General features: G+C 44.1%; 1 protein-coding gene across 2 annotated transcripts in view; it reads right to left on the bottom strand.

Moving 5' to 3' along the window:
* The window catches only part of MTHFD1 (methylenetetrahydrofolate dehydrogenase, cyclohydrolase and formyltetrahydrofolate synthetase 1), a 72,666-nt gene that overhangs the window by 32,721 nt on the left and 25,461 nt on the right, over window positions 1–14,484 (bottom strand). For both annotated transcript variants that reach the window (XM_030812050.1, XM_030812054.1), the window contains exons 5-11: window positions 11,834–11,970; window positions 11,589–11,689; window positions 8,988–9,124; window positions 7,086–7,197; window positions 2,406–2,533; window positions 1,508–1,605; window positions 1,143–1,316 (exon numbers count right to left, since the gene is read on the bottom strand). In XM_030812050.1, coding sequence (XP_030667910.1) covers window positions 1,143–1,316; window positions 1,508–1,605; window positions 2,406–2,533; window positions 7,086–7,197; window positions 8,988–9,124; window positions 11,589–11,689; window positions 11,834–11,970 — 887 coding nt within the window. The remainder of the gene's footprint in view (window positions 1–1,142; window positions 1,317–1,507; window positions 1,606–2,405; window positions 2,534–7,085; window positions 7,198–8,987; window positions 9,125–11,588; window positions 11,690–11,833; window positions 11,971–14,484) is intronic.

Below are 14,484 nucleotides of genomic sequence, written 5' to 3'. Positions count from 1 at the left end.
AAAGGTTTAAAGAATTAAGTGTATCTGAATCACTAAGTCATACCTAGCAGATCCTAGAGAATGACTCGTAATCTAAAGATTAAGAAAGACAAAGTCAGGCATAGCAGTGTATGCCTGTAGTCCCAGCTATATAGGAGGCTGAGGCAAGAGGATCACTTGAGCCCAGGAGTTCCAGGCTACAGTAAGCTATGACTGTACCACTGTACTCCAGCCTGGGCAACAGAGCAAAACCCCATCTCTTAAAGAAAAAAAAAGAAAGAAAAGACAAAGAAAAAGAAAGACAAAAGCCCTGAAAGATATCTTTTTCAAAAGTCTTAGTTGTAATTTCCAAAAAACTTTAAGAAAAAAAATGATTCCTGTATTTTAGCTCTTCTTGCTGTAAGAAGCAAATATACTTTATCTTGTAAAGACACGGCTATAATTTTAATTTCTCATTTTATATTCTCAAAAACTAGCTTTTTAATATAACCTCAGCCCAGCAATAAAAATGAATGCTTAGTAAATCCATCGAATTAATGAATTTTGGGTTCAAAACGGTGATTCTGGCCAGGTGCGGTGGCTCACGCCTGTAATCCCAGCACTTTGGGAGGCTGAGGTGGGTGGATCACAAGGTCAGGAGTTCGAGACCAGCCTGGCCAACATAGTGAAATACAGTCTCTACTAAAAATACAAAAATTAGCTAGGTGTGGTGGCTTGCACCTGTAGTCCCAGCTACTCGGAACGCTGAGGCAGGAGAACCACTTGAACTCGGGAGACAGAGGTTGTGGTGAGCCGAGATCATGCCACTGCACTCCAGCCTGGGCAACAGAGTGAGACTCTGTCTCAAAACAACAACAACAACAACAACAACAACAACAAAAGGTGATTCTATCTTAAGACCGGGTTTTAAGACCAAACTCTTCCACTTACTAGATGGATAACCTTGACCAATTTTCTCATCTATGATTATAATCTATTCTTACCTACCTCTCAGGATTGCTGTAAGGATCAAATGAGATCAAATGAGATCAAATACAGATGAAAATGCTAAAATCAAATTAAAGGCACCTCTACATACATGTGCCAAGTGCAAATGCAACGCCTGATATTAATGATCAGGACTGATACTAAGATTCGGATGGCAACATGAATAAAAACCATACCCAGTCACCACCACGTATTTCCCATCAGGCCGGTGCTTCAGGCGTTCTAGTGCTGACAGCAGAACTTTGGCCTTTGTTTCACCATATAATTCTACCTCTTCAGACAGCAGACCAATTTCTCGAGCCAGCTTACCAATGGGCTTCGGTTTACAAGATCGTGATATATCAATGTCACTTTGGAAACATAGAAAATAGGTATTAATGTTTATCCACTGAGTTTAATTAATCCCACAGTAATAACAAGCCCCCAACCCAACCCCAACCACAGAAGACACCTTCAGAGGGAGCATATGTGAACTCACAGTATCTGTCAACTAAAAACCAACAATTCACAAAGTTTTAAATCAGTAAAACTTCATTTTTACCTTGGAACAGGCGTCTTGAGGTTAAGGTTGTTATACTGAATCATCCACTTTCCTGGCTTAAATTTCTCCAGGAAACGCTTGGCACTCTCTACTGTGCTCTAAACAAAGTGAAATACATGAAACTTAGAAGAGGTGGTTATTTTAATCCTCACCTCAGTTTCAAGCTCCAGGTCACTCCAGTTCAATCACAAAATGAACTGCTTCAGACCCACTTATTACCATGCTTCAATCTGAGGTAAGAGTCAACAGGCACCTAACATGCTTTGGGGCTGCTCGCCTGGCCCCTGTCAGCTGGTGCATGTTAGAAAGGGAAAGAAGGCTGGGCACGGTGGCTCACACCTGTAATCCCAGCACTTTGGAAGGCCGAGGTGGGGGGATCACCTGAGGTCAGGAGTTCCAGACCAGCCTGACCAACGTGGAGAAACCTGTCTCTACTAAAAATACAAAATTCGCCGGGCGTGGTGGCGCACACCTGTAATCCCAGCTACTCAGGAGGCTGAGGCAGGAGAATCACTTGAATCAGGGAGATGGAGGTTGCAGTAAGCCAAGATCACACCATTGCACTCCAGCCTGGGCAGCAAGAGCAAAACTCCGTCTCAAAAAAAAAAAAAAAAGAAAGGGAAGGCAAACCAAAACAGACCTGGCCAAGCCAGTGTGATTGCACTTTTCTTCTTCCAAAGTTATTATATTCCAAAAGAGATTGGAATTATGCCATCCCTACTTTCCTCTATTAATGTGCCTGATCTTATTTCTCTGTTCTTCCCTTCCCTTTTTCTCAATAAATTCACATCTTTACTTAACTTCTGAGTAGGTTTTTGACATTTCTACTTGGGGAGAAAAGCGGCCAAAACTCGATCAGCTTTTCAGAACTCTTATAGAAACTTTTATTCACAATTACCTGCATGAGCATTGCAACTGTCATGGGCCCTACGCCGCCAGGAACAGGAGTGATGAAGCTCGCCCTCTCTTTGGCCTCGTCGTATGCCACATCACCCACAACTTTTCTCCCATTTGGTTTTTTATTATCTGGTCAAGTGGGGAGAAATCAAAACTAAGTCTCAGAATCACAATCCTGGTGATCAGTTATGACAAAAACTCAGCAGAATTTTAGGGTGTGTTAGTCCCATCAGGCTCCAGTGCCTACTTAACTTAAAAGCTATGGAATGACAGATGTTTGCTATTTCTTAGGGAGAAAATTATTTTACCTGCAAAAATTCACAAGATGCATAAGTGGTTTTTCAGAACCTGGAGAATCCTTTTGTAGTCTCTCAGGTGGCAAATAAAATACCAACTGTTTTTTATTCTTAAAACCAACTACCCAGTATATAATAAGCACCTTTTAAAATGTTAATTTGCTAAAGCCTACAAAGGAAATTTTTTGGGTGCACAAAGATCCAACTCTGTCACAGCTGCCAGATATCGTTTCTACAGCAACTGTCAGCATTTTGTGAGCTCCATGTGTGAGCTGGAGGAACAATTCAACACCCAATTCCAAAGACACAGCTACTTAAATGTATGCTGAAGGCAAAGAATATAATTACACTTCCCTTAAAAGGACACAAGAACAACTACAAATCTTACCAGCAAAGAATAGCTATTCAAGAGAACAAAACCCAATGATGCATCATTGCTCACTCACACAAAGAACATCCTACACTTGGCTTCAGTGCACTTCCAGGAGGGGCTGGGGGCGGGCCTAGACCTCGAAGCAATAAGGCTCCCGCGCTGCATCTGGTAGTCTTAGCGACATCACCACTTCTCTCTGATCAGATCGCCACAACCGAGAAGAAGCTCCAAGGTGGAGGCAAGAAGCCAGAATTAAGAGATTAGCAGGCACTTTGGGAGGCCAAGGCGGGCGGATCACCAGGTCAGGAGATCAAGACCATCCTGGCTAACACGGTGAAACCCCATCTCTACTAAAAATACAAAAAAATTAGCCGGGCATGGTGGCGGGCACCTGTAGTCCCAGCTACTCAGGAGGCTAAGGCAGGAGAATGGCATGAACCCGGGGGGCAGAGCTTGCAGTGATCGGAGATTACGCCACTGCACTCCAGCCTGGGCGACAGAGCGAGACTCTGTCTCAAAAAAAAAAAAAAGATTAGCTGTAGCATCAGCTCTTTTATTAAAAGGGCCAGGCATGGTGGCTCACACCTGTAATGCCAGCACTTTGGGAGGCCAAGGCGGGTGGATCACCTGAGGTCAGGAGTTCGAGACCAGCCTGGCCAGCATGGTGAAACCCCATCTCTATTAAAAATATAAAAAAATCAGCTGGGCATGGTAGCGGGCACCTGTAATCCCAGCTGCTCAGAGGCTGAGGCAGGAGACTCACTTGAACCCAGGAGGCAGAGGTTGCAGTAAGCATTGCACTCTAGCCTGGGCAACAAGAGCGAAACTCCTTCTCAAAAAAAAAAAAAGTTAGTTCTGCAGCTCCTGTGGGCTCCATATTAATCTGAAGTCCAAAATGCAAAGAAGGCTTAACACTACCTATCACAAGTTTGCTGAGGGCAAAATGAGAAAATGTGTACATTACTGAAATTGAAAAAGCAGCCTCCAAATGCAAGAGTTTCTCTTTCCACCACAGATATGTTAAGATATTTTTTATATGAAGTAAAAGGAGCTGGTCAACACAACTCATTGGGATGGTTTCAGGTTTCTAGAAGATTATAAAGCAGCAAACTATGGCAGAACATTTCCTCTCACAGCCCCTAGAGTCATTTCAAAATGCCAAGGAAATATAGATAGTGGTTTGCCCTCTGTACAAGTTTCAATAGTCTTCACACTGTAGTTAGCTTGAAATACCCGCTGCATCTATTTCTATGTGTTAATGTTAGTCATTTTCGTTTTTCCACAGATAAGAGACACATATCTTTGACTACATGACTAAACGCAGCACTGGATGAGTTCAGTTTTGCTCCTAAACCAAATACTGTCAGGGTTGACAAGACACTGCTAAATATGCAGTGCTTCGTGGATAGGATGATGTGGTCAGTGGAAAAAGTGACCACTACTCAGCCAAGCATATGACCTTAGTAATGAGCAAACGTTTTGGTTATCTACCCCCAGCCCTAGAATTTCTCTTTCTTTGGGAAATCACATGTACAAAATTCAACTAAAGATCCAGCTGAGCCCTGACTCTTCTACATTTAATTTGGGGACCCTAATAATAGAGGCCAGTCCAGAAGCAGCTACACTGGATAGGTTGAGACTGGAATGGAGTAGGGTGGGGAATCTGTTCCCTCTTTTTAAGCCTTCCAAATAAAACACTATTGATCTGGCCCTTCTCAGTTTGTCTTTAGTAAGCCAAGCAGGAAGAACACTTTTATGTGTTTCTCTGGCCAATACTTTCTGCCCTGCACTCGAATCTTTAAAAATACTACTTCTTTGGAAAAGGTACACACACCTTGATTCATTCTTAATTTGGCAAGTGACTTACAATGTTATCCCTGAGTGGACCATGCAAACTATTTAAATAATCAAAATATAAACCAAGAAGTAGCTCAGTGGTAGAAAATGTTGCTTCTAAAGTGAACATTTGCAAATATCAGTCTTTAGGTCCTGCAGCCCATTTGCTGGTCTGTAACTGAGTGATTCTGCCATCCTTTGGGGAACACAGTAACATCCAGCTTTATCAGCATTCATTTGCCTATATGCCCAAGATCAGTAAAAACACTGTTGACCAGGAGGGAAGATACTGCTTTGATTTTATTCATATTTTATTTTCTATGTAAGGAATCAATGTGAAAAGGATGGCAAGTTTCATGTTTAAGTCAACATCTCCTACCTATCTGCAAGACTCAAGATCGCCACCCAGGTTTTTCTTCTCCGTTTCTCACATGTAATCCAAAAAAAAAAAAAATGCTAGAAGCAGAAATATGATACAGAAGATGTGAGGTTTTAAAAAGACTGAGCTTGAATGTCATATCGCAAGTATTCAAAGTGAGGAGTTGTAGGAGAGCAATTTCTTTATCGCCTGTTAGATAATTACACTACAAGAAAATGAGTGATCAATTATGAGCTACTGTCTTAAAAGCACGGTAGGGAGAGTGGGAGGGAGGTTAAAAACGGTGAAGGCTTGACAGTGACTAATGTTCCTGGCAGCTCAGCATCTACATCTGAAACTTGAGACGGGAAGGGAGAAAAAAGACTTCTAGCTATAACTCCCTTCAACAATTCAACAGATATGAGTGCCAGTGGTCAGGTGGCAGGAAGCTGGATGTGGCGCCACAGTGACCACTGCCCTTGAGGAGCTATCTAGGCAGGAGAGCACAGGACGCCACACATGAGACACATGCAATAAAAGATACAATACACATGTTCTATGGGAGAGGAGGGAGGGAGAGAAAGAAAGATCATCCCTTGATAAGGGGAAATCAAACAAGGTTTGGAAGGAATAACAGACATGACAGAGAGGAGATGGGGAGGAAGCAGCTGAAGGTGAAGGTGAAGTTGAACCTTATTCAGTTGTGTAGCCCAAGGCCTAGCATTGTGCTTGATACACAATAGTTGCTCAGTTAAAGATTGTTCCTTTCTTGAATCTATGAGGACGTATACAAGTTTTGCCCTATTGTTCTGTGAAGTTTTCTGTTTGAAAGAGTAGCCCACTCCACTAAGAATGCAGGTAAGGGAACTACAAAGGACAAACGAGGCATGTGCAGGGAAGGGAAAGTGGTCCACTTTACAAGTTGAAGACAGGTATTCACCATGCGCAAGTGAGATCACAGGCTGCAGAGGTCACTGAAATTAGTGTGAGGCTAAGGAGTCTGGCAAGTAAGAAGGAAGAGGCCCAAATGTCCATGCCAGAAGGTGAACATGGCAAGGCGAGAGCATGGGGATAGATCTGAGTGGGAAGCAGCTGGAGGGAGGGACATCTACAAGGAAGTTATCACAGCCCATCAGCTGAGAAGGTAACACTGAGTGGTGACACTGAGAACAGAGGAGAGAGAAAACAATTCCTAATATTTAGAGACTGATCCAATATAGGGAATGCTTGGGAGGGAAACTAAAAGGCTTCAGACCTGCGGAAAGGAAGAATGGTGATACTAATCAAAAGACGGGAGTAAGGGGTAACTTGGGGATGAGGATGCCAAGTACAGTTTTGGACATGATTAAAAGGCTAGATTTATCTTCTCAGCCTAGAAAAAAACCCAGGTCAAATATCTTCTTTGTAAAGCCCTCCTCTTGGCAGAATGAGTCCCTCTTCTGGACTCTCATAGCACTTTGCAATAATTATACTGTATTTTAAATCCATCTATAAACTTTGCTAAAATAAAGGGTGATCTCTACATGAAGATAAACTGATATATCCCTCCTGCCCTCCCTCTCACTTTCTCCCTGGACAAAATCATCTTGGAAGCTGTACAGCACAGGATGAAAATCACAGGCTCTGGCACCAGGCAGACCTGCTTGCAAGTGGCAACTCTTCTATCTACTAACTCTGTGCACCCTTGGGCTAGTCAGTCTCTCTAAACCTTAGTACTACAAGCCTAAAATGATATAACTTTCTCTCTCAGGCTTCTTTTGATGACCTAGATACCATCCTCAACACCAGCAGCCACCTTACTCCTCCAGCAACACTCACCTGGGACATAATTGATTCCACAGTCGATGACTATTGCCCCAGGTTTGATCCACTCCCCTTTAACCATTTCAGGCTGACCAGTTGCAACCACCAGGATGTCACCTTTATTTACCTAGGGGTAGGGGATTTGGACATCAGAAATGAAATAATGAAATACACACCAAAAAAAAAAATCCAGAAATGAAAAAGACATCCCTGAGCTTTATATTAAATTCTTAACTGTTGTAAGCTATTTCGTAAGATATTGGGTTAAGGCCTCAAATGTAAGCCACACACTGTTTCTGATAGCCTTTCACATGCCGTGCTCATTTCTACACATGCCAAAGAGTTCCCTTTCACCAGCCATTTTACCCAATAGGGAAATCAGTGTCAACCTGCAAGGCAGAGGGGCAAACAGGCTTGGGGCCCTGTGTGTTAATGTCCAGACACTGTTCCTTCTCCTACAGAATGTAGAGCACTACTTTGGGAGGATTAAAAGAGAAGGTACTAGGCCTCTCTCCTGCTCTCTCCCCACATTTAAGAGACTGCACTGTCAACAGGCACGTGTGTGTGCTCATTCTTGGGCTCAGGAATCTGATGCAGGGATCCAGAACAAGCTGCCATAGATGTTAGCAGACTACTGCCCACGACTGCCTCTGGAGCACCTCCACTCTGAAGCCACCACTTTTACACACATGGGATCTGGCTGCCAGAGGTCAATCTGAGTGTCTGTACTGCTAATCCCTGTCCACCACGAAGCAGATTAGGGTAGAAAGTACTTGGTGAGAGGCCAGGCATGTTGGGTCACGCCTGTAATCCTAGCACTTTAGGAAGGTGAACCAGGAGGATCGCTTGAGTCCAGGAGTTTGAGTCCAGCCTGGGCAACACAGTGAGACCCTTGTCGCTACAAAAAGCTTAAAAATTAGCCAGGCATGGTGGCACATGCCTGTAGTCCCAGCTACTCAGAAGGTTGATGCAGGAGGATCACTCAAGCCTAGGAGTTCAAAGCTGCAGTGGGCTCTGATGGACTGCCACTGCACTCTAGCCTAAACAACAGAGCAAGACCCTGTCTCTAAAGAAAAAAGACAAAGGCTGAGCGTGGTGGCTCATGCCTGTAATCCCAGTACTTTGGGAGGCCGAGACAGGTGGATCACCTGAGGTCAGGAGTTCGAGACCGGCCTGACTAACATGGAGAAACCCTGTCTCTACTAAAAATACAAAATTAGCCAGGCGTGGTGGCACATGCCTGTAATCCCAGCTACTTGGGAGGCTGAGGCAGGAGAATCACTTGAACCAGGAGGCAGAGGTTGTGGTGAGCTGAGATTGCACCATTGCACTCCAGCCTGGGCAACAAGAGTGAAACTCCATCTCAAAAAAAAAATAAATAAAAAAGAAAAAGGAAGAGAGAAAGTACACAGAACAAACTCTGTATAAACTTGAGCATGCTTTTAATTTTATGGTTTTTTTTTTTTTTTTTTGAGACGGGGTCTTGCTCTGTAGCCCAGGCTGGAGTGCAGTGGTGTGATCACGGCTTACTGCAGCCTCCACCTCCTGGGGCTCAAGCAATCCTCTTGCCTCAACCTCCCGAGTAGCTGGGACTACAGGCATGTGCCCACCCCATCTGGCTAATTTTTAATTTTTTTTGCAGAGAAAGTGTCTCACTATGTTGCCCAGGCTGGTCTCAAAAACTCTTGGGCTCAAACAGTCCTCCTGCCTCAGCCTCCCAAAGTGTTGGGACTACAGGTGTGAGCCACCCCACTCAGCCTTTAATTTGAATTTGTTTTTTCATCCTGTAAAAATGAGATGATGGGGTTAAATGAGGTTATGTGTGTAAAGGACATGGCAGCCTCTGGCACTTAGTGTGTGAAGAGAACACCCACCCTCCCCACCGTAACACCTTTACCTCTCCTCTGGACACCCTACCTCCTCATCCAGATTGGTAGTCTTGGAGTGGCAGGTGGTCACTGTGGCATTGTTCCACAGAAGCAAGTCATGCATTGGGGCCCCAACTATTTTACTGCGCCCGACCACCACAGCATGCCTTCCGGCAATGGGCACCCCTGAAAGAAAAGCCAGCCTGCATCAGAGTTGGAGGATAGAAGGCGCCCTCCTTCACATGCCACGTGGAGAATTTAGAATAAGTGCACAAAAACAGGTTCTTAACATCAAACAGAAACCTTCCTAAAAACATTCCTTCTTTGGCAATAATATTCTCACCTCTAGGGTTTCAGCTATAAATTGGGACTTGTACTTGTGTCCTTCTTGCTGTGGGTTTTTGGGAGTGGCTTAAGCCAAGATCATTCATTGAGTCATAGGGGAGTGGGAAGAAAACCTACACTCAAAGAAAAAAGAAACCCTGACATACAGCTAATCAGACATACAGAAGAAGACATCAGATTAAATTACATGGGAAAAACAGTTAAAACAAATAGGGTGTATGTAACAGGTTGGAGAGATGTATAGGAAATTAGATTAGTATGGGTAATTCCTTCCAACTTTGGTAAGTTTGTTTATACAGTTCCCCACCCAAATTTCTCTTTTGGCTTAGGGCCTGAGCCATAGGGTTACTTGCAGGGAAGTGATAAAGGGGAAATTGAACTGTGGCAGCAAAGCTTTCTTTTTGCTATCACAGCATCCATTTTTCTGGCAATATACCAATGTCCTTTTCAGGGCTGACTCATACTCTACTAAAGACAGCCTGAGTGAGTACCCAGTAGTGGACAGGGGACCATATTTCTTCCCTCAGCTGATAAGATCCAATCCCATGACTGTTAGGCATGAGGATGGAACCAGGCTGTAGGTGTTTGTGGCCACAAAGTGGAGCCCGAAAATGAGCTGTCCACAAAGAAGAAAGCAGAGAGAAGTTGACAACTTCATCAGAATCCTCAGGGCAGTCAAGGCTGAGGGCAGTGGACCCTTGCTCAAAGCAGCAAGGGTTTAAATTGTGCTTCTCGCACAAAATCATTTTTTTCAGAGAAAGATAAACTCATAATAATGTTAACATCATGAACATCTAGAAGTAAAGACCTCAAAGTTTTAAAAGGTAACTTTCTATACTTTTTAGGATTCAGCAGAAGAGTTAAAACTGCATCAGGAGGCCGGGCGCGGTGGCTCACACTTGTAATCCCAGCACTTTGGGAGGCCAAGGCAGGCGGATCATGAGGTCAGGAGATCGAGACCACGGTGAAACCCCGTCTTTACTAAAAATACAAAAAATTAGCCGGGCGTGGTGGCGGGCGCCTGTAGTCCCAGCTACTCGGAGAGGCTGAGGCAGGAGAATGGCGTGAACCCGGGAGGCGGAGCTTGCAGTGAGCCGAGATTGCGCCACTGCACTCCAGCCTGGGCGACAAAGCGAGACTCCGTCTCAAAAAAAAAAAAAAAAAACTGCATCAAGGCAAATGGTAGCATCACTGTCAATAAGAGGCAGTGAGAGGCCTTCAGGTGCTGTCCTCGTGGGATTTTTTTTTTTTAAGCAAGGCACTACAATGTTTGCTAAATATGCTGAAGAATATACATTTAATTGTAGAAATGAACTGTCAAAGCTTATGGCTTGACCTTCTCTTGCCAACCACAGAAAATTTTCATTTATGCTGGCCAAAACTTTCCACTTGAAACTTCTGACCTACTTCTTTTTACCAGGACCCATTTCCCTGTAAAAAAATAACCTCTGCTAAAAGTATTCATAATGAAATTAAAATAGCAAGGTGCTAACTAGTAACGGGACAATATGGCCAACTGTGCAGGAGACCCATTTCCAGCCATCTGTCGAGTCCTGGAACTACTGTGGAGATTCAGTGCCCATTTTGGGGGTGGGGAGTGGTGGGACTTTTCACTTCATATCCTTTTAAACTATCCAAATTTTTATTACCGTATAGGTTATTTTTTCGCAAAAAATAAGTTGCTTTGAACTCAGGTAACTCTCTGAATTCAAATCTTGGTTCCGTTGCCTCCCAGACAAGTTACTTGCTCTCTCTGAGCTGGTTTTGTTTGTTTGTTTGTTTGTTTGTTTGTTTGTTTTAGAGACAGGGTCTCACTCTGTTGCCCAGGCTGGAGTGCAGTGGGGTGATCTCGGCTCACTGCAACCTCCGCCTCCCGGGTTCAAGCAATCCTCCCACCTCTGCCTCCTGAATAGCTGGGAGTACAGGTGCACGCCACCCTGCCTGGATAATTTTTTTGTATTTTTAGTAGAGACAGGGTTTCACCATGTTGACCAGGCTGGTCTCGAATTCATGACCTCAGGTGATCTCAGCCCTCTTCAGCCTCCCGAAGTGCTGGGATTACAGGCATGAGCTGCCGTGCCTGGCCTGAGCCTATTTTCTTAGCAGTTGAACAATAACAGTACCTACTTCATAGAGTTGCTGAGAAAATTGAGAGAAAATTTAGGTAACATCCTTAGTAGACAGGCCCTTCTGCCAATCAAATCCATTTATTTATGGCCCACAATGTACCTCCTCTATGCCACCACATGTCAAGACCAGGATTCAGGAAATGGTGCTTTCTTGTTGTTTGGTTTGTTGTTTTTACCTGCCTCTTTGATGAGTTCCAAGCATCCCTTAGGCGTACAAGGAATGAAACAGTCATTGAGGTCACCTCTAGCAAGTTTCCCAGCATTGATGCTAGTCAATCTAAAAAAAGTGATGGAAATAAGAAGGAAATAAAGGCAATTAGATGTCTTTACTCTTTAGAAACATTTATGCTGTATTCCCCAAATCGAAACATATTATAAATGAAAGCATGCAATGAGACATAGGAAGCCAAGCCACACTTACCCATCCACATCCTTCTCGGGTGCAATAGCATTGATCACTTCTTCAGTGTTAATGGAATTCTCTGAATCTAAAGGTAGCTGCACTAAGAACCCGTGTACAGTAGAGTCTTCATTCAAAGATGTAATGTACTTGATCACCTAAAAGTAATACCATATATAATTTGTATATCACATAGAAATCAAAAGGTAGGAAGAAACACTTTCTAAGGCAAAATTTAGGTTGCCCTATTTTCTCCCAACACTTTAATTATAGTCCTTTCAGAATGTACCTTCCCCTTGAATCCTGAGAGCACCTGTACTTTAACATAGAATGCATCCCCTAGGTGTCTGGTAAGAAGTCCATCAAATAAAAGAGCTAAGTGGCTGGGCGAGGTGGCTCATGCCTGTAATCCCAGCACTTTGGGAGGCCAAGTCAGGAGGATTACTTGAACCCAGGAGTTCAAGACCAGCCTGGGCAACACAGTGAAATGTGATATCTACATAAATTTTTTAAAAATTAGGGCCGGGGGCTGGGTGCGGTGGTTCACGCCTCTAATGCCAGCACTTTGGGAGGCTGAGGTTGGTGGATCACCTGAGGTTGGGAGTTTGAGACCAGCTTGGCCAACATAGTGAAACCCTGTCTCTACTAAAAATACAAAATTAGCCAGGCGTGATGGTGCATGCCTGTAATCCCAGCTGCTCGGGAGGCTGAGGCAGGAGAATTGCTTGAACCCAGGAGGCGGAGGTTGCAGTGTGCTGAGATAGTGCCACTGCACTCCAGCGGTGAGCTGAGATTGCGCCATTGCACTCCGGCCTGGGCAACAATAGTGAAACTCCATCTCAAAAAAAAAAAAAAAAATTAGGGCTGGGTGCGGTGGCTCACACCTGTCATCCCAGCACTTTGGGAGGCCAAGGCAGGCCTCCCAAAATATAGAAAATTATTTTCTATAATTTGTACCTTACAATACAATAGCAGCTACTGGATCACTTGAAGCCAGGAGTTTGAAACCAGCCTGGCCAACATGGTGAAATCCTGTCTCTACAAAAATATAAAAATAAGCTGGGTGTGGTGTCACGTGCCTGTAATCTCAGCCTCTCAGGAGGCTGAGGCATAAGAATCGCTTGAACCCAGGAAGCGGAGGTTGCAGTGAGCTGAGATCGTACCACTGCACTCCAGCCTGGGCAACAGAGCAAGACTCTGTCTCAAAAAAAAAAAAAGGGGGGCGCGGGGGACAGGCGCAGTGGCTCACGCCTGTAATCCCAGCACTTTGGGAGGCTTGGGTGGGCAGATCACTTGAGGTCAGGAGTTTGAGACCAGCCTAGGCAATATGGGCAACTAAAAATACAAAAATTAGCTGGGTGTGGTGGCACATGCCTGTAGTCACAGCTACTCAGGAGGCTGAGGCATGACAATCGCTTGAACCCAGGAGGTGGAGGTTGCAGTGAGCCAAGATTGCACCACTGCACTCTAGCCTGGGCGACAAGAGTAAAACTCTATCTATGAAATAAAATAAAATAAAAAATAAAATAAAATAAATAAAATAAAATAAATCATGCCTATAGTCCCAGCTGCTCAAGACGCTGAGGTGGGAGGATCACTTGAGCTTAGGAGGTTGAGGCTACAATGAGCTATGACCACACCACTGTGCTGCAGCTGAGGCAACAAGTGAGACCCTGTCTCTAAAAATACAATACAGTAAAATAAAAAGAGCTAAGAACCCTAATAACTTATTACAGCAATAATACCCATGTTACAATCATCCAAATCAAGATGTAGAGTAGCAATGTCCAATCATCTTTTCTGCGATGGCAGAAATTTTCTATAATTTGCACCTTATAATACAATAGCAGCTACTGAACCCTTGCAAAGTGGCTAGTACAACCAAGGAAGTGAATTTTTAATTTTATTTCATTTTAATTAAATTCAAATAGCCTCATGGGGCTAGTGGCTCCCATACTGGACAGCGCATATATGGAACATTGCCATAACCTCAAGGAAGTTGCTTTATCCTCCTACACCTTTAGCATTAATCTCGCACCTACAGGCAACCACAGTTCTGACTTTAATCACTGCTGATTTGTTCTGCCTATTCCTGAACCTCATATAAAAGGAATACATATTTGGTTTTTAGAATGCAGATAATTACAGGCCAAGGATCAGTTTTACCTATTTTTTTTTTGAGACGGAGTTTTGCTCTTTGTGCCCAGGTTGCAGTGCAATGGCGTGATCTCGGCTCACCGCAACCTCTGCCTCCTGGGTTCAAGTGATTCTCTTCCCTCAGCCTCCCGAGTAGCTGGGATTACAGGCATGCGCCAGCACGCCTGGCAAATTTTGTATTTTTTAGTAGAGACAGGGTTTCTCCATGTTGGCCAAGCTGGTCTCGAACTCCCAACCTCAGGTGATCCGCCCACCTCGGCCTCCCAAAGTGCTGGGATTACAGGCATGAGCCACCGTGCCCAGCTCCAAAGATCAGTTTTAATAAACACAACAGATGATTTGGAAGCAAACAGTACTGCAGTCACACTTTGAGTACCAAATGTTCATCCCTGCACCATCTCCTCTGTGAGAGTCTGTGAAGAAGGAATACCTGGAGGTGCCAAGCGTGGTGGCTCATGCCTGTAATCCCAGCACTTTGGGAGGCCAAGGCGGGTAAATCACCTAAGGTCAGGAGT

This window comes from Nomascus leucogenys, chromosome 1a (assembly GCF_006542625.1).
Source record: "Nomascus leucogenys isolate Asia chromosome 1a, Asia_NLE_v1, whole genome shotgun sequence".
Lineage (NCBI taxonomy): Eukaryota > Metazoa > Chordata > Mammalia > Primates > Hylobatidae > Nomascus > Nomascus leucogenys.
This window is presented reverse-complemented; position numbering and strand designations above follow the sequence as displayed.